The sequence below is a fragment of the Micropterus salmoides genome, unplaced genomic scaffold (assembly GCF_014851395.1).
Source record: "Micropterus salmoides isolate LMB-PRFRI ecotype aquatic unplaced genomic scaffold, ASM1485139v1 Ms_hic_scaffold_18, whole genome shotgun sequence".
Lineage (NCBI taxonomy): Eukaryota > Metazoa > Chordata > Actinopteri > Centrarchiformes > Centrarchidae > Micropterus > Micropterus salmoides.
Window position 1 is genome coordinate 5,278,125 of NW_024040928.1, and position 25,306 is coordinate 5,303,430.

The following is a 25,306-nucleotide window of genomic DNA, read 5'->3' on the forward strand; positions in this document are numbered from 1 at the left end:
TACTAAATGCCCATTAAAAACGTTGCACCATTTCTAAAATTATGGCTGTCAATACTACTTTGTGTTTCTATTGCATTTCAAAAAAATAAAAAAGACATTTTGGTAAGATTTGTAGATCTAATTAAGCAAAGTGAGAGGAGCCTTGATCCTCCCCAGCCAATGTAAACTTCATAAATTATGTGGTTTATAATGGGCTGTGGTGCAGAAACAGTGAGGCTTACATTTTCCTGTTATCTGTCAGTGGTCATACTTGATGCACTAGATGTTTGAGATGTTCTTCATTTACGTTGGTATGTAAGTCCAGATGAGCCAACCCTCCAAAGTTGTAAAATCCTGTATTACAGGAGCATGAGACATCATTTAACACTTAATTATTAATGAGCAAGTAACAATAATATATAAAAAAAACATATGGATTTACTGAATAAATATAAGTAAATGTAATTTCTTAGTATATCTATCTAAAGAAACCTCATTTCTTGACTGGCAAACTCTTCTATCTCATAGATGACATCTTTGTCCTGTCTCAGGCACCGTAGCTATACTACTCGCTTGGATAGGGGAGGGGGGTGCAATTCTCCACTCTCACCACTAGATGTCACTAAAACTTACACACTCAACCTTTAAAGTAGAATCAAACAGAACACATGTAAAACCTAAACAGAGAAACAACAAAGTAGATCTAAAGAAAAATACCTAAAACGCAGAAGCAGGACTACACACTAAGACAACTGGGATGTGATGAAATGCGCTGGGATGATGAAACCAGAACTAGACCAAACATAAAATCATCATAAGAATAAACAAGGCAAAACAGTACAACACAAGACATGGAACCCACAAACCATAACAGAGGGTCGTGTCATAGGTGAGGGCATCTTTGTGATGGGGCTTGCTGCTCTGTTTTCAGCAGTGGTGGAATGTTACATTCACTTAAGTACTGTACTAACTTACAATTTTGATGTATTTGTACTTTACTTTAGTATTTCCATTTTTATGCTGCTTTATACTTCTACTGCACTACATCTCAGGGGAAAATATTGTCCTTTTTTCCTCCACTACATTTGTCTGACAGCTTTAATTACTAGTTACTGTTTAGATTACAAATTTTCATACCTTTCCTGTCCAGTGAAAATCATGTATCGCCAAATGCGGTGATTTTTCTTTTACATTTTTCTGATAAGTCTCTCTGTTTTTTTCTTTTCACGTTCATAATGCGCATCTACTTCAAATAGTAGCAGACTATTTCTATCCAGCCTCAAACCTCAGACTGCTGTATTTTTCAGGCGCTTCATTGGAATCAACCTGAGAAATACGGACAAGGGCAAGAGGATAGAGAGAGTTGATCAGGAGAAGTCTGTCGCGGTCAGTCCCCATGTCTCGACTCCTCTGAAGAAGCTCATGGACATTTGAGTGGAATTTCATATAGGTCAGAGAGAGCTCTCTACCCTGGCACAGACAATCCGTTTAATGAAAACTAGCAAGCTCCACAAGCATCATAGCATCATCAATGTCTTTAGCCTTTTCTGAGACAGTTTTGAAGTGGATGTGGTGAACCAGGAGTAGTACATCACAGCATAAAAATAGTAGTAGTAGCAGTAGCTCATGTTCACACCACAGACACGACAGCAAATTTGTCCGTCTTGCTGGTTACAGTGACAGAACGTCTCCTTTTGTGCAGTTAAACAACTGATGAGAACATAAGGTAACATGATTCAGTGCTTTTGAGATATATTTACTGTATACAAGCCACAGGTGTATGAGTAAAAAAGGCAACAGCCTCGCTACACCCAGGTACAACCCTGATTGGACATAGCTCATGCCAGGATGATCATTTTTCTGTTTCAAGTTGTAGTTCAGGGAACTGGGGGAAACACACAGAGATCCAGCCTGGGTGCATAAACAAGCCAGACTCCGGAACCAGGGGCAAAAAAGCTGTGCGGGTAATAATGTCATAGCAGGTGACAGGCAGCATGTGACTGGGCACGGAGGGCAGGGAGAAAGGCAAACTGTCCAAAGAAGACGAGGTGAGAGGCTCACACAGTCTAAAGTGTCTGTCTCACATTTCGATCTGAGCATCTTTGGCTGGTGGAGTGTTTCTTAATGGGCCAGAGATGGTGTAGAACCTGCACAGACATGAAAACAAGAGAATACAAGGACATCAGTAAGAAACATCTTAGTCTTAACAAGCAGATATACTGTGAGCCAAACTATAAAAATGAAAAAACAGTAATAAAAAGTGTGACAATTTTAAGTAAATTCCATCGTAACATAAAACATTCTCACACATAACGATACAAAAATCTTACAAGACATTAGCTGTGTCTGAAGTCACTCTGTCATTATCATCTTCGCTACCTATAGTGTATCTTAAATGCAACAAACTTTGGACACACACAGCTTTAGCCAACAAATCGCTGTCATTTATTCTTAGCAAAAATAAAAGCATACAACAATCAAGCAGGTTAGGAACCAAAATGGCTGATAGACAAATGGTGTGGGGGCACAGCTGGAGTCCAGGCTACACACTGTGGGCTCCAGATGTATATGTGTGTAGGTGCGAGTAAAGGTAATGAGTGTGTGTATGTTAGTATGAGGAAAGAAAAAAAGCACACAGAGCAAAATTTGTAAAGTCCTGATTGCCACGGCTAGATACAATATAACAAACACACGTTCTGTTTGGTGTTTCATAGTGACAACAGCAGAATAAAAGACCGACAGCATTCATTCGGGTTTATTTGATATTGTTGTATTTGTTGTTTCTACACTGTGTGTAAGTTGATCTTTAAAGTACACTTAAGGCTTGGTTTAAGCTACACAAGCTGTAAATTTAATTCTAGTTCACATTTTTAGTTATTGATAAGTGAATTTACAAATTTACACTTCTGTTCTTTAGATTTGTATTCCCCAAACGGTACTGTGTCAATTTCTATGTTATTTAAGTATATGCTTGACTGTCTCAGCTTCATGGCATAGACTGCAAAGACCTATTGGATGTTTCCTTATGATGACTTGTGTACTGTTAAGGCTGCTTTGTCTGATTCAAGTAAACATGTTAATATGTCCAATGTTTCAAAATAAGTAACCGTGCTACCTCAACAGCAAACACACAAGTTGGTTAATTTATCATGTTTGATAAGCGCAGTCTTTAATAGTCAGAGCCATGTTAACCTGCTTCCATTTTATTTTTACATTTTTATTCATTGTAGCTGACTCTTTTATTCAAAGCAGCTTACAATTGCTATACATGTCAGAGGTTGCACGCCTCTGGAGCAACTAGGGGTTAAGGTCTTGCGCAGGGACACATTGGTGGATACGTGTTGCAGAGTGAATCAAACAGATCTCAGGTCTCCCACACCAAGGGCATGTGTCTTATCTACTGCGCCATTCCTGCCCTCCAGTGACGAGGCCTTGGCTGTAGCTTCCCCCGAGGAGGCGAGGGCCTATTCAACCATGCTTGCAGATTTAATTATTACTTGCTTTCTGTTTTGTTTCCTTACTTACAGCACTTTTCATAATCCCAACTCGTCACACATGGATGCTTGGTCAAGGCCCCTTGGCGTCGCTTTTTAATGCCCTGGTTACCCCTTTAGCATTACACTTTTCTGTTATATATATCATACACCTACCTAGCTATGATGGGGAGAAAGGGGATCCCCAATGCATTACAAACTGAAACCAAAGGGTGCTTATCATGTGTTCTTATGTGACAAGTTGGAAGTGAGAACGCGTTGTCCTAATGGTATCAGTGTCTCCCTCGTACGATGTTATCCTATTGCTTGTCGATTTACCTTTCTTCATACAATGCCTTACCCCTCTGATTTTGATCATTTCAAATTGATTTTAACAAGTCCTTTTTTATTGCTTCTGTTGAGAAAGAATGTATTATTTATCCAACTTAATACATTTCATTTATCCAGAATGTATCATTTACCCAATGTATCATCTATCAGTATGTTATGTCCTATGTTTTTCAGACATTTGTATAAGCATGTAACATCCCTAGGTAGATCTTAAACTGAACTCTGAGGTGGGGATGGGGACATAGATCTCCATACCTGTGACAGAACAGGGCCTATAAATTTCTAAGCTACTGGTGTATGACCAGAGACGCTCTTAAGGGAAACCCTGGGAAGTGCCTGATCGATCTTTGACCGTATCCATATACTAGGGAACTGGGGAGCCATTGATTATGAAGCATAAATAAAACAGTTGATGCCAATCAGCTCATGCAAGCGCAACTCCAGTGCTCTGCCTGAAGTAAGGCTGTGCTTTATCAACAATTTCCCAGAAACAAAGAACAGAAACAGAAAGACCTTTTTTACCTTGACTTTCTAAAATGCCCACGTTTCTTCAGGACCTTTGAACAGGTGAGATTCATGCAGGAATTCTTCAGGTCCACAACCTGGTAGATGATGGGGTTGTACATGGCTGAGGACTTGGCCAGCAGCGTGGGAATGACAGACACAGGGATGGGAACCGAATCTGGCTCACCAAATGCTGACACCACTGACACCACTGCATAAGGGATCCAGGCTATCAAGAAGCCTGCACAGATCAGCATTGCCACCTGGGGGAGGAGACAAAGCAATATTCAGGTCATAGACTTGTCCTTTACACAATTCCATTATGAGCAATACTGAACTATCTTCTTCTCTCTACTGTTCTTGCTTCGTCCTGCCCTTTTTCATTCCCCTCAACTTCCGTTCAACTTCTCGCCCACCTTTGTGAGTTTCATCTCAAGCGCGTGGCTGTTGCTGATGCGGGCGTCAAAGTGTGAAATCTCCTTTGCAGAGGACTTGACCTTGAAGATAATCATGACGTAGGAGAAGACTATGATGCCTGTGGGAAGGATGAGACAGAAGAACAGGATGGCCATGACGAAGCTCTGACCGGACACAGAGGCCTGTGCCAACCACCAGTCCAGTGTGCAGGAGGTCCCAAAGGGCTCCGGGGCATAGTTTCCCCAGCCAATCAGGGGCATGGTGGCCCAGAAAGCTGCATACATCCACACAAAGGCCAGGCACAGGAAGGCATGCTCGCGTTTTAACCACGTCCCTAAGGGTGAAGAGAAAGACAGCAACATGATGGAAAAGTTTAATTAAAAAACTTTAAATTAAACTTAATCCAAACTCTCTAACTCCAGCCTTTGAACTTTGACCTCAGCCTCAGTGTGTGGATCATAGAAATCCTGACTTCAAAACAATTTTTTTGCTCTCATAATAAAGTGACAGTTACCCAAAACTCTATCAGACCCTGACAGCAAAAGCCAGACATCGCATCAGAGCAGTACTAAAATAACGTATTTTCCACTCTAAGTAAAGCTCAGCTAAGTTGACAACCATTTCTGACAATATTGAAAGAGAGTTTAAAGAAGGTTTCAAAGAAATTAACCCAGAAGGGGTTTAAGTTGAGTGTGCCTGTTTTCTGCACGTGCAGTTGCATGAACAAAGTGGGTCTCTCAACTGTGAACAATTTCAGTTAACTTATTAATGGTGGGGGGTTACTCATTCTTGTGCAAAATATCATTTCAGTTTTAAACGTAAGGAGTGCTGAGGTTACAGTTTTACTTGCTGCTGTGAGTTTGTCACCACAACTGGACACAAAAAAAGGACACAAAACATTAGCTGAAAAACTCTTTTCTATAATGTGGGACAAACAAATGTAACAGAACATCTGCAGTGGACGATGCTGATGGATATGTGCGCAAAACATGCCCTGATTAACATAGGTCTAACACTTGCAACCCATAATTTGTGTCCAGGTCCACTCATAGAAGAGTCAGAAGAACCCAAGGGGTCCTTGAGGGAGATTTAGGATTAATTTCATTATTTTTTTTACAATTGATTTTATTAGGGAGTATAACAATTACTAATAAGTTTTATTCAAATCAAAAGTCCAACCCCTGTTCTGAACACCATGTAAAAGGAGTCCTGACGTACCATATCTGAGATGGCAGATCTTGAGGTATCGGTCCAGACTGACCACAGTCATTGTGATGAGGCTCCCGCAACCAAAGAAGAAACCTGCCCAGCCGTAGAAGCGACAACCCTCCCACCCGAACAACCAGCGGTGGGAGAAACTAGATACAATGAAGAAGGGCTTTCCTGTCACTGCAATGATAGAGAAAAGGAATGACCAAGATGATGAGGAGGAGGAGGATAAAAGAACGAGACACACAAAATGGGAATGGGAAGGAAAACGAGGATGGGAGTGAGGGGAAGTTGGGATGGAGAAAGATTGGAAGGGGTAGACAGAGAAAAAAAAATGGGTTGAAAAGAAAAGAAAATAAGGAGAATAGGTATACATTAGATTCAAATCTTTAGGTTAAAAGGTTTTTCAGAAAACTTTCATTTGAATCATGAAAACACTTGAAATCAGCCACACACAGCCCTGATGTGACTATTGACTCACACCAGACACAGTAAATTGTATTAAATAGCAAATTTAGTAAAGTGAAACTTTTCAATAAACTGTAACTATTGCTAAATTAATAAGTAAACTAATGGTTTTATACAAAGATTACCTGCTTATTCTCTACCTCTCACCATCTCCACAACCATTACTCCACCTTAGATTACAAACACAACTAGCATTTACTTTGCTATGTATATGCAGCTAGTAAGAATACTACTTAAACCTGAAGTGTGAGACTTCTTCATATAAATGAACATCTGTTACATTCAAGCCCTTACCAAACAAGTTCAAACAATGTTTATTAAGCCTATCAACAGATTTAAAATCTGGTGTTCGTGAAGATATTAATGTACTGGCGCACCAGTTATGATCCATTTTACGTCAACCAGTAACGAAGGCCATGTAGATCCATGGTCTGTCATTGCTGTGAAAAAAAAGGTCCATTGGAGAGAAGGTTTATTACTGAGAAATGCTGATTATTGATTCTGTTTATTATAATGATTGTTTGTTTGTGTTAGCAAGGAAAACCTAAGAGGCATCCAAGAAAAGTTTATGATGCTCCAGGTAAAAAAGAAACTCTGCATTCAGAGTCAAAAAAAAGAAAGTGATTGACGGATCATTATTGGTGTAGCTTTTCCTTCTTAAAGAGCTCTGAGAATAGAGATGGAACTGAGGGCAGACACGGATGATGCATTGCTGCTCTTGGAAAGGTTGGTATTTGTAAAATAGGCTATGTAGCTGTTACTTTACTCTACCTAAATAATTTATTATTGTCTTGGATCTGTGGAAATGCCTCAGCATTTTTGTAACTATTTCTGAACACGAGCCTCAGGCTAGCTCACCTGTAGGCATACAGTACATCATAAGCTTGAGTTGACAGTGTTTGTGTAATTACTCTCACTGCCAGAAGGGGAGACAAATATTCCACATTGCAGGTTTCAGAATGAATGAATGATGTTTTGTTTTTTTATTGTGTCATGCCTGTAACTTCTGAAAGAACACAAATTCATATAAGCCAGATGCAAAATGGTGTGCATATACACTCAGACTTGACTCATATCTGTAAAACACAATTCACAAATAAGTGCAGAGTAATTTGAATCTGCAAATCTATATCTGTGCCAGAGTGATTTGTATTTCTGGATCTCAATTTGCATTTATTTATTTAGCTGACACTTTTATCCAAAGCAACTTACAATTGTCATATACATGTCAGAGGTTGCATGCCTCTGGAGCAACTAGGGGTTAAGTGTCTTGCTCTGGGACACAATGGGAATTGAACCCAGGTCTCCAAAACCAAAGGCAAGCATCTTATCTATGCGCCATCACCACACCTTTGCGACAGATTTACAACTATGTACTGTATTCAATCATTTCTACAGCAACTACATCGAGCATTTTTCAGTGGAAATATATTTGTAAATCTCCACCTATCCACCTTATCTCCACCATGTGTCCTTTTGACTTCCATTTATGTCACACAAAAAATTCCCAAGTGCAGGGAAGACCAAGCTTTTCCAATAGATGGCGGTAATGTAACATTTATGGGTGCCAACCACTGTGAACCATCTCTGGTTAAACTAAACAGAAAGCTGATGTGGCAGCTAAAAAGGCACTGAAGAGAGACATAGATGTGAGAGTAGGATACTCACTGTGACTTATGAGTGCACTCCCAGTGGTAAATGTTAAGGAGGAGTTGTGTGCATTTACTCTAATAACAACTGGTGTAGTAACATCACAGTGGTCTCAATCATTGATCTTAGACATAGAGACTACTATCTGCCTTGGGAATTTTCTGTTACACCAACCATAGCCGTGCTTTCCCCCCAGTGGAGACACTAATGAGGTCCTGGATGCTCTATCACTCCATCAGTGCTCCATCAGTTATCTGCAAACCATCCATCTCTAGAGTGTTAATTGTTGCTGGAGACTATGCCAGGAAGAAAGTCCTCCTCCACACTACTACCAGCATGTGGAATTTGCTACAAGGGGGATTAACACATTGGCCCTAGCCTAAACAAACATTAAGAAGGCATTCAAGGCAGTTGCCCGCCCCTACCTTGGCACCTCAGACTATCTCTCTGTGGTGCTAATTCCTGTTTACAGGTCCCTGCTCACCCGAAAAAACCCTCCAAATCACATAGCTCGGAGAATCTGTTTTCTTCCTGAATATTTTTTAATCTGCAAACCTCAGTGGCCTCAGGAAGAATACCAGTCCCCAACAGTTCAACTAAATATCTTTGGCTTGTATACAAAGTGAGATGTAACATTTGTCCATCATTTTCTTCAATAAACATAAGCGTCTTTAATTTTTGTTTTTAAAAGGATAATTTCTTTTCTTTTGATCAGCTATGTATATTTAGAGGTTTTCTTCAACAACACATTTAAAATAAAAAATTGTTGTTATCGAAAATATATTCTGTTGCCCAATGTAAGAATGTTGTGGCTTTCAACACCAAATGAGGCTCAGCATAAGTTCAACCAGGTTCACAACGCTCTCATACACTCTCACTCTCTTACTGCTTCTCTAAACCTTTGGGGTTAGGGATATTTACATTTACTTTAAAAAGATTTATTAAAAGCTTTTATTCTTTCCACATTTCTCTTTACACTATTATATATTGATATTTATATCATATTAGACTTAATTTTTCTGCAGCAATTTATTGAGGAAATTTCTTTATTTATAAAAAATGAAATACAAAATGCAGGTGACAGGTGAGGTAAAAAGATAATGTAATATCATGCAGTGCAGCTCTCAGGTATTCTGTGTTGTCAGATATGTTTCTCCTGTAGATCCACTTTTCTAATTTAATTTCATCCCTGCTGAGTCAACACACATGCAGGCATGACTGAAGTCTTTAAATGTATACGTGGCACATTCACACCTCAATGATAAAGTCATTAAATAAACTCTTGCTCCTCTGTTTCAGCACGTTTTCGGCTCATGTTCAAAACTTTCTGCACAGTCAGAATCTCTCCCACATATCTGTGTTCTCTGACATTTGGAGAAGAATATTTAGAGACAAAAGACGTAATATTATGAGAATACAATCGCAATCTAATGAGAATGAAGTCATAATATTTTAACAAAACCCGCCCCCTCTGCTGTGCATTACCCTGCGTTATTGCTCTGCTGATATAGGCTACCCCCTTCAGACCATCTGACAGACACATAGCCCATCTGGTACTGTACTCGATGAGACGAGACGAGCTCATCATCAGAGGTTATTATTGTAGGGGATTTTAATATTCATGTGGACGTTGAGAATGACAGCTTCAGTACTGCGTTTATCTCTCTGTTAGATTCCATTGGCTTCTCTCAGAGCGTTCAAGAACCGACTCACTGTTTTAACCACACCCTCGACCTTGTTTTGGTGTATGGTATTGAAATTGAACATTTAATTGTGTTCCCACAGAATCCCTCTTTATCTGACCACTGTTTGATAACTTTTGAGTTTGTATTGAACTACATGCCATTGGGCAAAAATTTCTTTACAAGCAACCCCAGGTTTCTTTTCAGCACTGTAACCAGACTGACAGAGAGTCACAGCTCTATTGAGCCAAGTATTCCCATAGCTCTCAGTAGTTACGACTTCATGAGCTTCTTTAATGATAAAATTCTAGCTATTAGAGACAAAATTCACCAAGACCTGCCCTCAACTGGCACCGACTTATCTCTAAACTCAGGAACCTTAGAAACAGCTGTAGAACCAGATATATGTTTAGACTGCTTTACTTCCCTCAATCTTTACCAACTAATTTCAATAATCTTCTTAATAATAATCTAAACCATCAACCTGCCTCTTAGACCCCATCCCGACTAGGCTGCTTAAAGAAGTTTTACCCTTAGTCAGCACTTCTATACTAGATATGATCAATCTATCTTTATCAACAGGCTATGTACCACAGTACTTTAAAGCAGCTGTAATTAAACCTCTTCTGAAAAAGCCCAAACTTGATCCGGATGTTTTAGCCAACTATAGACCTATATCTAACCTTCCATTTCTCTCTAAGGTTCTGGAGAAAGCAGTTGCTAAACAGCTGTGTGACTTTCTACAGAGCAATAGTTTATTTGAGGATTTTCAGTCAGGATTTAGAGCTCATCATAGCACAGAGACAGCACTGGTGAAAATTACTAACGACCTCCTTATTGCATCAGACAAAGGACTTGTCTCTGTACTGGTTTTATTAGATCTTAGTGCTGCATTTGATACCATTGACCATCAGATCCTATTGCAGAGACTGGAACATTTCATTGGCATTAAAGGAACCGCTCTAAGCTGGTTTAAGTCCTATTTATCAAATTGATTTCAGTTTGTACATGTTAACGATGAGTCCTCCATGCACGCCAAAGTTAGTCATGGAGTTCCACAAGGATCTGTCCTCGGACCAATCCTCTTCACTTTATATATGCTTCCTTTAGGCAATATTATCAGGAAATATTCCATAAGCTTTCACTGTTATGCAGATTATAGCAGATTAAGCACCTCCGTGACGCATTATCTAAAGATATAGTTTCCCTTCATGGCATCGCTCTGGCCTCCAGCACCACTGTGAGGGATCTTGGAGTTATCTTTGATCAGGACATGTCGTTTAAGTCTCACATTAAGCAAATTTCAAGGACCGCCTTTGTTCACCTACGTAATATTGCGAAAATCAGGAACATCCTGTCTAAAAATGATGCAGAAAAACTAGTCCATCCATTTGTTACTTCTAGGCTGGATTACTGCAATTCCTTATTATCAGGCTGCTCGAAAAAGTCCATTAAGACTCTTCAGCTGATCCAGAATGCTGCAGCACGTGTTCTGACAGGAACCAGGAAAAGAGATCACATTTCTCCTGTTTTAGCTTCTCTGCATTGGCTTCCAGTAAAATAGAATTTAAAATCATTCTTCTTACCTACAAAGCTCTTAATGGTCAGGCACCATCTTATCTTAAAGAGCTCATAGTACCTTACTACCCCACCAGAGCACTGCGCTCCCAGAATGCAGGGTTACTTGTGGTTCCTAGAGTCTCCAAAAGTAGACTAGGAGCCAGAGCGTTCAGCTATCAAGCTCCTCTCCTGTGGAACCAGGTTCCAGTTTGGGTTCAGGAGGCAGACACCATCTCCACATTTAAGAGTAGGCTTAAGACTTTCCTCTTTGATAAAGCTTATAGTTAGGGCTGGCTCAGGTAGTCCTGAACCATCCCTTAGTTATGCTGCTATAGGCCTAGACTGCCGGGGGATTTCCCATGATGCACTGAGCTCCTCTCTCCTCTACTTTCTCTCCCTCTCTACGCAACCTCATCCCATTATTGCATGTTACTAACACAACTTCTCCCCTTTCTGGTAGTCTTGTGCTTTCTCGTCCCTCTCCTCTCTCCTCCTATCACTTCCTGCAGGTGTTTCTGGCTCTGGAGCTGTGGAGTCTGGATCTGTGGTTGCGGGTCACCTGCTGCCCCCGTGTTCCTGCTCGACACCCTCTGCTACCAACAACTATTGTTACTAGTCCTATTATTGTTATTATAATCATTAACAATACAATTGTTATCATTAACACTACTTTAAATATCTGTACCATTTTTCATTTAGTCTATAGCAGCATCACCTTTACTGTCTGTACCTCTGTGTGTATATTGTGTAGGCTGCCTCCCTCCCCTCTCTCTCTCCTTCCATCCCTATCTTTTTCTCTCTGTTCCTCTCCTGCTCTCTCTCTCTGTCTCTCTCTCTCTCTCTCTCTCCTTCACCCCAACCGGTCGAGGCAGATGGCCGCCCACCCTGAGCCATGGTTCTGATCGAGGTTTCTGCCTCTTAAAAGGAAGTTTTTCCTTGCCTCTGTCGCCTAGTGCTGCTCTTGGTGGGAACTGTTGGGCTTCTGTAAATAACACCACAGAGTACGGTCTAGACCTGCTCTTTTATGAAAAGCGCTGTGAGATAACTGTTGTTGTGATTTGGCGCTATATAAATAAAATTGAATTGAATTGAATTTAATTAATATTTTGCAAGGGACAAATCATTAGTCACTGACAAGCCCTGAAGGTGTGAGCAATGCTCTCTCTCTCTCTCTCTCTCTCTCTCTCTCTCTGTCTCTCTCTGTATGTAGAGACATACATAAAGGTTTTGTTACGTGAATCGAAACCTAAAACTGCATCTGCATTAATACAGACGTGAGTGCTGCAAGCGTAAGCCACAGTTCGGAAAAATCCGAGCCAGTATTTTGTAGTGCTGATGACAAAATATCCTTTCTCCTTTCCCAGTATTTCAGATTGAATGACTAAAAAGCTGACATACATGTGATAGCTCTTCTTATTTGTCACAAGTGCCTCATTATTGAAAATCATAAACGGACAAAGGAGTAGGAAAGGACTGCTGATTGTTGGAATTACCACAAAGCAATGTAGTAGTAATTAGTAATTCTTGTAGTCAATTAACCTTAAAAGGTAAAGGTCTTGTCTTATGAAAGTGTGCTATGGTGGCTATGGTATTTTACTGGAATCGTGCCTGCCAAAAAGGGTTAACGAGCAAGGCACATGGCTCCTGTGTACTCTAAAGGAAGGAAACCACAGTGAACCCCTGATTATTGTGGTGTGTGTCAGATGTGGGCCTTCTTAGAAAGAGCTGGACAGGCCAAGAGCCGTGTGACAAGCCAAGCCTGAGAAGCATAAAAGGGATAAACATCAGAACCTCTCGAGGCAAGATTGCATGAGACATGATGAGCCAAATATTTTCTTAGAATCACTGAAAACCCTGCAGGGCATGTACACATGCTTGCACATGGTCGCTCACATGTTTGGAGGCTCAATAGCATTTACATGTTCTGAGTCATGGCAATAGCTTGTCTAGCCTGGTACTGACGATCACAGTTATTACATGGAGAATACAGGTGCTGGTCATATAATTAGAATATCATCAAAAAGTTGATTTATTTCAGTAATTCCATTCAAAAAGTGTAGAACATGAAAAGTATGAGCATGTACAGCACTTAATACTTAGTTGGGGCTCCTTTTGCCTGAATTACTGCAGCAATGCAGCGTGGCTTGGAGTCGATCAGTCTGTGGCACTGCTCAGGTGTTATGAGAGCCCAGGTTGCTCTGATAGTGGCCTTCAGCTCTTCTGCATTGCTGGGTCTGGCGTATCGCATCTTCCTCTTCACAACACCCCATAGATTTTCTACAGGGTTAAGGTCAGGCGAGTTTGCTGGCCAATTAAGAACAGGGATACCATGGTCCTTAAACCAGGTCCTGGTAGCTTTGGCACTGTGTGCAGGTGCCAAGTCCTGTTGGAAAATGAAATCTGCATCTCCATAAAGTTGGTCAGCAGCAGGAAGCATGAAGTGCTCTAAAACTTCCTGGTAGACGGCTGCGTTGACCTTGGACCTCAGAAAACACAGTGGACCAACACCAGCAGATGACATGGCACCCCAAACCATCACTGACTGTGGAAACTTTACACTGGACTTCAAGCAACGTGGATTCTGTGCCTCTCCTCTCTTCCTCCAGACTCTGGGACCTTGATTTCCAAAGGAAATGCAAAATTTACTTTCATCAGAGAACATAACTTCGGACCACTCAGCAGCAGTCCAGTCCTTTTTGTCTTTAGCCCAGGCGAGACGCTTCTGACGCTGTGTATTGTTCAAGAGTGGCTTGACACAAGGAATGCGACAGCTGAAACCATGTCTTGCATACGTCTGTGCAGGGCCGGCCCTGGGCATAGGCAGAATAGGCAAATGCTAAGGGCGCCGCCCACCCCTTGGGGCACCCGAGCGCCCAAATTATTTTTTTAATAATTTTTTTTATTACTAATACAACTTAAATATTATGGATTAAAAAAAGCGATCGTGAATCCCGGGGGAATCCTGAATCCCGGGGGAATCCTGAATCCCCGATCACCCCGGTCCGACTGAGTGATGCATCAATCTCCATCGCCCCAGCCCTGCTGAAAAAAACCCCATCCGTTACCTGTGTGTGATTGTGAGTGACAGATGGCCTAATTCACTGACACTGATAAGTTGTCATTATGTCAAAAAGACCGAAACCATCTGGTGCCCAGGGAAGAAAAAAAAAGAAGAGAAGAGGAAGAAAAACGCGAAAAAGACAGAGGTAGGTAATGATGTGTGATCAGTTTATCTGTGTTGCATTAAGTCAGTTCGATCACAATGCCTGTAACGTTCGCTAATTTGAATTGAAACTTGTATTAGAAATGCATCAAAAATTATGACAAACATTGAGCTCCTGACTTTCCTGCACGAGAAGAAGCTGATGGACATTTTCCCCAATATGTGGGTCGCTCTGAGAATCTCTGCCACTCTACCTGTGACAGTCGCTGCTGCTGAAAGGAGCTTCTCTAAGCTCAAACTGATTAAAAACTACCTGAGATCTACAATAGCTCAAGAATAGAATAGTTATTTATTTTTTGTGCAATGGTCTTATTTATAATTTTTGGAATGTTACATATGCTGTAAGAAAGGCAAGGAAAGCAAAGGAAAGCAAGGTTTCTGTAATATAGTTTTTTCTGCAATAACATAATATAATATACATATTTATATTGTATCTATAATACGTTGTGTGTTTGTGTTTCCAAAATATTTTCAAAATAAAGAAAAACAAGACAAACCTGTGCAGTTTGTTTCTGTGTAAGTTTATGAACAAAAATCCAGGGGCATCAGGTGAAATCTTGCCTAGGGCAGCAAATTGGCCAGGGCCGGCCCTGCGTCTGTGCATGGTGGTTCTTGAAGCACTGACTCCAGCTGCAGTCCACTCTTTGTGAATCTCCCCCACATTTTTGAATGGGTTTTGTTTCACAATCCTCTCCAGGGTGCGGTTATCCCTATTGCTTGTACACTTTTTTCTACCACATCTTTTCCTTCCCTTCGCCTCTCTATTAATGTGCTTGGACACAGAGCTCTGTGAACAGCAGCCTCTTTAGCAATGACCTTTTGTGTCTTGCCCTCCTTGTGCAAGGTATTAATGGTCGTCTTTTGGACCGTGATTGTGTAGCCTACAGAACTAGACTAAGAGGCCATTTAAAGGCCTTTGCAGGTGTTTTGAGTTAATTAGGCACCAGGTGTCTTCAATATTGAACCTTTTCACAATATTCAAATTTTCTGAGATACTGATTTTGGGGTTTTCATTAGTCGACATATTTATGTCAACATTACTTTAAAAACCTGACCACCTGTATTGTGAGTAGTTAGGGTTCATGAGCAATGTCATGAGGCAGGGTGAGACCAGATTTAAGTATGGCTAATTGACAAATTTCCTTCTCACATTGCTAAATTTACAGTTAATCATGAACTGGTGCTAATTAGCAGAGTTTCAGGAGCGGGACCACACATCAAGCGCGTCATCGCCAGCATTTCCATAAATACCCACATGTCCTAGGTCCTCCCCTTCGCCCTCGTATCCTGCATCCCTCCCACCCACCCCTTTCTCTGTCCTGCCTCCTGATCTCCTTCCTCCTCTCCATAGGTTTATAGGGGGTCCGTCGTGCCCGGGTGCTACGGCGGATTTCCCTATCGTAGCTTCCCCACAACGCTTTCTAATGTCTATTCAGCTACTGCAGGCTTCATACATCTTCTGTTCGTTACTCAATAAATCATTTAATCATACCCGTTGATTATGGTCCTTGCTAGTGAAATGGCCCTTAAAACCTCTGCAAGAGTACTAAGCCAATGAGACAGCGCTGTGCTGAATGCGGGAGACCCAGAGACTATTCTATGTAGTGCACAAACAGGCGCTGGGAACGGCACCAGGCAGCCATGCGTGCAATATAACATCACAGTGCGCGCACCGGACAGAGGAGAAGGGATGCAGCTACCTCCTCTGACCTGTGAGGAGGAGGGAAGAAGAGTAATCACCCTTTACCTGAAGGAGCTTGTGATGCTCTGGGGCATGAAGGCAGGGTTAGGGCGCAGGACAGCCAAGCTGCCGTCCCCTTGGATTCTAAGACATGAGGGAGCCACAGAGAGGGAAGCCAGATCGCTGACTCACTTGGCAGCTGTCAGTGCCAAAAGCAGACGGAGAAAACTCCAGGGGCTTGAAGGGAGTCTTGGACAGGGCGCGTAAAACCAGCGCCAGATACCACTGCCAAGCTGTTGGACGTGCAACAGGCCTGTGCCTGCACACGCCCTTCCTGTCATCGAAACCTTCGTGGCAGGGAGAAATGGCGGCAGCGCAGGTTTTCACCGTACGGAAAGCCAGCCTTCTGTCCAATAGAAGCTGCAGGAATATAAGAACACAGGGCAGGGGGCACGCACCAGAGCTGAAACACAGCAGTGTATGCACAGCAGGTGCCGCTCTCTCTCCCTGGATGGTGATCTCCTCTTGTGAGAGACCAAGCCCCTCTAAGCGCAGCCTCTCAGTGGCCAGACCCATATGGGTCACCAGCTAACGCGATCCATATTACCATCCCGTGTACCACCGTTATTATGTCAATAATAATTTACACCGCAAGAAACGATTAAACGGTAGAAAGCAAATGTGGAGCGATATGTTCATACTAGCCTGTAGTGGTGCAAGGTAGCAGCTAGCTACTTTAGTATGGATATGCCACTATTGGCTTCGTAATGTTCAATTTGGATTTCTTGTTGTGTTACCCATACTCTGGTAGTCAGTGTCTCCCCAGTCTGTCGATGTAACTTACGTGACCCACATAACGGCGCAGGAAAACATCACAGTGAAGACCCATTCACTACAGAGGTCTAAATGTCATAAAGTGTGGCGACAATCTCATTTACAATATTAGGTCATCATAAATTGTTCTTTTGTCAATCACAAACCTCAATCATTTTTATTTACTAACTTTAGGCTTATTTACAATGCGATAAATAGCTCTATCAGTTAGCAATGTTTGTAGATGCAGTAAAGCTTTAGTCAGAATTTTGTGTAATGAACCTTGTTGGTCAACTATACAGTAAGTGCACACATAAACCGGTACCTGATATGCCAAAATCGAAGATGGCTAAATTAACAGTCATGAGCTCAGGAGGCTTTAACTTGGTCTTGCGTTTGATGGTCATATAAATGACATAGCCATTCCCTGTTGCAGACATGATTCCTGTAAGAGAGAGAGAGAGAGGGAGGGAGGGAAAGAGAGAGTTTGAGAAACATTCTATTTGCACTTCTGAGATACTAGTCACACATGTTTCTGCATAACTTTGAATGCATTGTGGGTGCTTCAGCTGGTAGTTAAAGTCAGTAATACTTTCCCAATCACAGGTACTACACTTTCTATTTATATGCATAAGATTTATTAGTTACTTTTTTGTTTGAGTGATATATGTAAATACTGTTGTCTTTAAGCACAATGTAATTTAGCAGAGACATACTACACAGAAGTCAGTGAACAGTGCAGGTAGGCTACAAACACAAGTGTATTTATTCATGTGGCTAATTTAACTAAAATAACTGTCTGTGTCTGTAGATAAACTGTAAAACTAAAAAACAGCAAACACAGAAAGAGACTAAAATCTTTTATAGCTACCTTGCAGACACAGGTGCATTTTATCATGTGGCTAATTAGACAGGGAATACCTTCTTTCTATGGTCTGTATCCTATATCCGCACAATTATACAGTATCTCACAAAAGTGAGTACACCCCTCACATTTCTGTAAGTATTTGATTATATCTTTTCATGTGACAACACTGAAGAAATGACACTTTGCTACAATGTAAAGTAGTGAGTGTACAGCTTGTATAACAGTGTAAATTTGCTGTCCCCTCAAAATAACACATCATACAACCATTAATGTCTAAACTGCTGGCAACAAAAGTGAGTATATTCCTTAAAAAGCCCAGTACATTGTACAAGCTTACTGTGAGGTTTCAGGGGCAAAAACCAAATGAATTTGAATTTATAGAGGGGTAAAAATGGATTATGGCATGTTTAAATAGATAAAGGAGGCATACAAATAAAAACTTGGCAAAATAGTAATTCAAGGATATCAAACTGAGAACAAAAAATGAGTTAAGTGCAGATGGAAGTGGGGCAGGAACAGGAAGCATACCGTCAGTGCAATAATCCTAGCATAATAAACTTCTACCATCCCACAGAATGGCACACATGAGAAGAGAATAAAGTCTGGGTGACTGTTGAGTCTGACAATGGGGGATATGTTTTCTCTGTGACCAAACCAGCATCTTACATTTGTAGTAACATTAATGTAACTTTATTTTCATACCTAGTGTGACCATGCTTCAGCATTGGTTAGATACAAAACATTAATTGGCTCGCTATTTTCAGACTACATTTGCTGAGGATAGCTAGCTACACAGTTCTAGGTGGAGTTCTACTTATGCCTAAGTAGGCTCCGTTCCTGAGTAATTCTTTCTCAGGTTACATGTTTGTGTTTATGTAGGTGAAAGATCACCAGCCATTTTTGTGAGCAGGTCTGACGTTGTTGTATAGCTAATGTGTTAGCATTTACCTATTTACCTAACAAATGTAATATTTAGTCTCCTTCATCTGTTTTGGTCTCCATTACCTCTTTCCAAAAAAAATGTGGCTCTTTAGCATTACTTTTTACATGTTCAATGTTTTTCACCAGCTATTTTCTAACTCTGTCTGGCTGCATTTGGTGCTGGGCAGGTAGCACACAATGTGTTGTCAGAGCAGTTTTGCCTGCTGCTGCCGGAAACTACTGAGAAGTTAATGAGAGCTGTGAGACTGTGCACAGCACATTTGATGACCACAAAACAAAAATGATAATCTATAAAGCTGTTGTCCAGCTGGGAAATCATTCTCTGTGGGAGTGCAGGCATTCGACTCATGGAATAGCTCATCTGACTTAAACACCGGGATAAGAGGACTATGTCTCAATATAGCTTGGTACTACAATGTAGTATTAGATCATGAGTTTCTGATATTAAGTGTTGCATGTTGAAAGATTTTCAGCAGTTCACTGATTTGATGTCTAGTCTGGGTAGCCATTCAGCTGTGTGACATGTGAAACAGGAAGTCCTAGGATGCTCAATGAACTAAAGTGGTGCAATCATGTTTTATTCAAATAAGATATGATATATGTAAGACCGGGTCTATTCTTTGATTTACACAGAGCTAGAGAGGGTAGTTGGAGCTTTTATCTCCTCCAGGCTTCATTACTGCAACAACTAGGTTCTGGTCTTAGCAAGTGAGCTATGAACTGACTACAGTCAGTATTGTTCCAAAATGTTACTGCTGGTAGTTAAAGCTTTGGTATCAGCTTGATGACTGCTTAAAATCCTCTGGCTAGTGGTTAAATCTCCTCTCGTTAAGTTAGTTAAGTCTTTATTGAGGGGCCTTAAAACAAATTTCTATGTAAATGCATTCTCCCAGTTATTTGAAATTGTTTTAATGACCATTTTCTTAATTCACTACTTTCATTTATTTAAATTACAGTCTATTACAGTTATAATCGTTTTGATAATGTAATGCATTGAAGCATGTTGAAAAGTTTATTGTTCATTTACATGATCATGTCAGACTCAGTAGTAAAAAAAATTTAAGTGTGTGAAAAGCAAACATTCTTAAAGCTAATAAATCTCAGTAAATAATCCTAATATAATGCTATTTTCATCATGCACATTGGTTTTACACTCACACCAACTCTGACGTCAGACAACTAATTTAGTATTTATTTAGTGAGTAAATTGTTGCTTAGATCTGCAATCTCAGTAACAATAGCTATTGATTTAATGGCCTGAAAGCTTGCAATTTGTGACCATACAAACGTCCCCCATCACTTTACCTGTCAGTGTTTCTTTTGTCCCACATGACATGAATGCAGCATTAGTTCTTGGGCTAAATTAAACTATTAACAAAATACTATACATGAAAGATATGTCACAAGAATATTAGTGTGCCTGGTTGGTTTGTATCAGGAAATTTGTCTCAAAGTAAGCAGCCCTTATTTGGAAATGGGGTGGAAGGGGTCAGTCACAATCTTTCCTGCTCGCCTCACTGTCCTGGAGGCATACAGGTCCTGGAGGGATGGTAGATTGCAGCCAATCACCTTCTCTGCAGAGCAAATGCAGTCTGTCCTTGTCCTTGGCAGTAGCAGCAGCACACCAGGTGATGATGCAGAGGTGAGGATGGACTGAATGATGGCGGTGTAGAAGTGCACCATCATTATCTTTGGGCAGATTGAACTTCCTCATGCTGCCTCCTGTCAGATAGGAAGTCAGTTCGCCTACAGACCTATTGGCCCAGTATGGATCAGAGGTGGTACAACAAAAGGCGCTCAAATGAATTACCTACCGCAGAGGTCGGTTCTCCAGTCATTAAGTCCAGTGGTCCTTGGTTTTTTGGGGACAAGGATGATGGTGGAGGATTTGAAGCAGGCTGGTGCATGGCATGTCTCCAGTGAGGTTTTAAAAAGGTGAACACCGGAGACAGCTGATCAGCACAGTGCTTCAGACTGGATGGAGAGAAAGAGTCCAATTGCCCAACTGCTTTGAGGAGGTCCTGCTTCCTGACCAGTCTGTTGACATCCCTCTCCGGGATGGAGGAGGTAGGTTAGGATGCAGCCTCTGAAATGCCACAGGTCTCTGCTGAGGTGGGGAAGGTGGAGCTGGTGGACTAGAGCTGACTGATGGAGTCATTTTCTTCAAAGTGACAGTAGAATTCATTCAGTTAGCTGGCCAGTCCCAAGTTAATGGAGTGGGGGGGCTTTAGGTTTGTAGTTCATGATCTGTCTGAGCCCCCTCCAGACAGAAGCAGAATCATTAGCTTAGAACTGGTGTTCTCACACCGCCTTGCTAAACCTGTACTTGGACTCCCTAAACCTGGCCCTAAACACTTCTTGTCCTTTTCCAACCTTAGCTGTCAAGGGAGTAAGTTTAGCTGTCAACCAGGGTTTGTCATTGTCATAACTCCCCCTGGTGCGCGATGGTATACAGCACTTCTCACAGAAGCTGATGTAGGACGTCATAGCCTCTGCATGTTCATCTAGACTGTTGGTAGCAGCTCTGAGCACAGAGCTTTAATTTCAGGTGGACCACAAGGTGGTTACAGTGTCCCAGGGCAGCACGGATGTTGTTTAAGTCACTGTTTACTGTAGTGTAACAGTGATCCAGAATATTCTCCTCTCTGGTCAGACATTTAATAAACTGTATTTGGGGAGTTCGTGGCTGAGATTACCTTTGTTAAAGTCACAGAGTACAATAACATAATAAGAAGGAGTCCAGGTCCGCCAATAATTCCACTGATGACAACAGAAAAGTGGGGAAAAAATCAGCTGGTGGTCCAAGGAAGGAAAAGTGGTGAACCAGAAACAGGGTCATGACTGGCCACGGTTCTTTGAAGCAAGCAAACATTCAGTCGACCAACTGTACATTACCTGTAAGGAGCTAACAAGTCTGACCATGACTGTGGTACTGTGGTATATGTGTTTGAGTTCAAAATTTCACTTCAGTCTCTCTCCTTTTTAAGAGGGGGCGAGGTGACTGATACTAGAACTAATAGCCATGGATGCAGGGAGGGGCCCATAGAGAAAGCTTATCTACAGGGTCCAAATTTTAGTGCGACGCCTCTGACCAACAGTGTCAATTCTTGACAGCTAATGTATAATTTTTTTGCTGTGACAGTGTGCTTGTTCTTGTGCAAGCAGTTAAACAATTCAAGCAGTTGAACAAAGACAAACACACTATAAAACTCCATTAAATTGACACAAACAAGCTTCAGACAGATTCAGACAGAATAAACCAGAATATAGCCTCAGGGGCCTTCACCACCCATATAAATATTAGATTATTCATCTTGCTTAATAATTTAATTATTTGTCTTCATTATAAGGTAAGACTCTTGTGTCATCCAGGTCATAGTTGTTTTTAGCATCACCTTCATAAATGATTCCTCTGGTTGATGTAGAGGCAGTTTTCTCATTTAGACATCAAACAGGTGGACAGTTCTTCACCTTCGCCTTTTTTACCTGCTCCACATTGTCTACAACAATTGTGCTAACAAGGCCTTTAAAAGGGAAGTTGATAACAGTATAGGGCTGATTTCTGATGAGCAAAGCCATATACAGGGCTGTTTTTAGGCATAGGAGAACAAGGATGGAGACAGCTGGAGGGGTGCTAAACAGGATGAAGAGGTTTTTTTTTTAATTGACTTCAGATGCCCACTGTACTTTGAAAGGTTTGTCACACGGATGTCCAATGTGCACATTATATTACTGAATAAACAAGCTGTACTAAGCACCTGATTCCCATGCAGGAATCTGCATACAGATTCTATAAGGCATCATCCAGGGGTGTAGTGGGACTGAAATTCAGCCCGGGACTTTGAGGTGGAGAGGCCTTTTATGCGAGCGACCTTTGGGGGCATGCAGAAATATTTATTTGCAATGATTATATATACATGTTAGTTTTTTTGTTGTATACAGTCAATCAGATTACGCTGAAGACCTTCAAGAAACTTCAGGAGGACACCTGCCTCTTCAGCTTGTATAAGCAAGGCAGCTCTGCACTGAACAAGACCAGGTGGTCAGTCAGACTGCTAAAATACTTAAATATACTCAAAAACTACAATTCATTCCCATAAAATAGAGCTGTGGTTGTGTGTGTGTGTGTGTGTGTGTGTGTGTGTGTGTGTGTGCATAAAAATCAAATCTCTCATCTACAGCTCTGAGTAGGCCTATCCCTGGCTCAGCTTCCGTTGTGCTGCACCCCACTCTGCTTTACTGATTGTACAGTGTACATATGTATGAGAAGAACATCAGTAATAAATATAAATTGAATGAATTCTATCTATGCATAATATTTTTGCCTACCCACCATGCACACTGCCCCTGTACCTGTCACTGTTTTGTCTGGTCCCATTGACCTCTTCATCCTACTGCTCCTCCTCTCTCCTTCTCTTCCTCCTCCTCCTACTCATTGACAGGTCATCCTCCCCCTGTCTCTCTGCATCACCTCCACTGACCTTAAGAGCTAAAAAACATAGAGATTCCTTGCCTATAGAAGGATGTTGTCTTTGTGTGATAACCCATTGCAAACTGTTGTTTATAATATAGGATATATAAAGATATAGCCATAAATGCATAGCTAAATAATTTCAGTAGCCTATAAAATAAAAGCATTAGCCTCCTAATCATGCACCTGTTTCTGGCTGTGCAGGGTCCTGTATCACCTGTCTGGTGTGCCAATATTTTTTCTTCTTAATTCTTCTTTTTTGGGCCCAACGCATTTTTTTCCCTCTTTCTATCTTTTCATCTCATTTACTGTCTCTGTTGTGCTTATCACACAACCCAGGACTGAGTTCAGCCCGACAAAACATTTTGAGATTGAACTCTCCCCAGATGGAAAGTAAACTCCTTTGATTTCAGCAAATACGAGGATTTCAGTCCGAGTATAGGCTACTGGTTTGGACCAGTCTGATAGACACACAGGCAGCGTTCTCTGCAGCTGAACCGGCTGGCGCGGATCATAAAGTAATACATTATAAACTGAAATATAAAAACTCCTGACCCCCTGGTCGGTTTGGCCTGAAATGGACATTCCCGATTCCCAATCGCCCTAATGGCCAATCTGCCCCTGGCGTCATCATTGTTGAAACTGCTCTCCACTCCTATTTTGTGGCCCTAAAATGCATTTTCTCACACAGCTGTGTATGAATCATGTTATTATTTTGTCACTTACACACTGTGAATCTGACTTTCAAGACTGAGAAAGGCTCCTCTGTAGACAACACAAATATTCTACTGTCTTAAATGTTTATGCACTGCTCTGCTCGGGGCTAGATGCTCCACATTGTCTAGGATGTGGGACCTCTGGCCCAGCTGAATTATTTTTGAGTACTCTGTTTCTTTCTCTACTTTAATAAATACCAAAAGACAACTGTTTGATAAAATGCATTTATTTATTCAATTCTCCACTGTGAAATACGCAATTTCTATGACAAGCACCCGGTTCTTTCACATAATGGAATGGCAAGGAGCAGCAGTGAATGATGCAAGCAGAGCATTGTTTTGCATGTGTTGATGATATTTTGCAGGTGAACCACACCTCTTAAATGCTGTTGTTTGTTGTACGTATATTTTTCTACTGTTCAGACCTGCAACAGAGCCACCATATAAGTGCCTATGTACTATAAACACTTTATAAAATATCATAGATGATTAAATAGATATACCTCATTGGGAAATGCTTGAATCCAGCATGTTATATTTTCATAAACCATTCAGTTGTAAAATATCCAAAAAATTTCACTAATTGTACAATACATAGTGTTGATTGTGCACAGCTGTAAGTACAGTATGTGTAGCACACTCACCGGCCACTTTATTAGGCCCACCTGTTCAATTGCTTGTTAATGCAAATAACTAATCAGCCAATCACATGACAGCAACTCAATGCATTTAGGCATGTAGACGTGGTCTGAGTATTTCAGAAACTACTGATCTACTGGGATTTTCAGCACAACCATCTCTAGGGTTCACAGAGAATGGTCCGAACAAGAGAAAATATCCAGTGAGCAGCAGTTGTGTGGCTGAAAAGGCCTTGTTGATGTCAGAGGAGAATGGGCAGACCATGAAAGCATGGATCCATCCTGCCTTGTATCAACGGTTCAGGCTGGTGGTGTAATGGTGTGGGGGATATTTTCTTGGCACACTTTGGGCCCGTTAGTACCAACTGAGCATCGCGTAAACACGACAGCCTACCTGAGTATTGTTGCTGACCATGTCCATCCCTTTATGTTCACAGTGTACCCATCTTCTGATGGCTACTTCCAACAGGATAATGCACCATGTCACACAGCTCAAATCATCTTAACCCCTTGACGCCAATTGTCGCGAATTCGCATCATACCTCATCCTTGCAGGATACATCCTTGCATCCTCAACCTTTTGAAAGCCCTGGTTTCTCGTTTATGCCTGTTGTCGCTAATTTGCATCATACCTACACATACCTGAATTTATATCTTGTCT

General features: G+C 41.2%; 1 protein-coding gene across 1 annotated transcript in view; it reads right to left on the reverse strand.

Annotated features, from left to right (window-relative positions):
- Positions 1-566: 566 nt before the first annotated feature.
- The window catches only part of opn5 (opsin 5), a 55,385-nt gene continuing 30,645 nt past the window's right edge, over positions 567-25,306 (reverse strand). The window contains exons 3-7 of the mRNA XM_038726080.1: positions 17,336-17,455; positions 5,943-6,113; positions 4,724-5,058; positions 4,326-4,570; positions 567-2,126 (exon numbers count right to left, since the gene is read on the reverse strand). Coding sequence (XP_038582008.1) covers positions 2,060-2,126; positions 4,326-4,570; positions 4,724-5,058; positions 5,943-6,113; positions 17,336-17,455 — 938 coding nt within the window. The 3' untranslated portion in view covers positions 567-2,059. The remainder of the gene's footprint in view (positions 2,127-4,325; positions 4,571-4,723; positions 5,059-5,942; positions 6,114-17,335; positions 17,456-25,306) is intronic.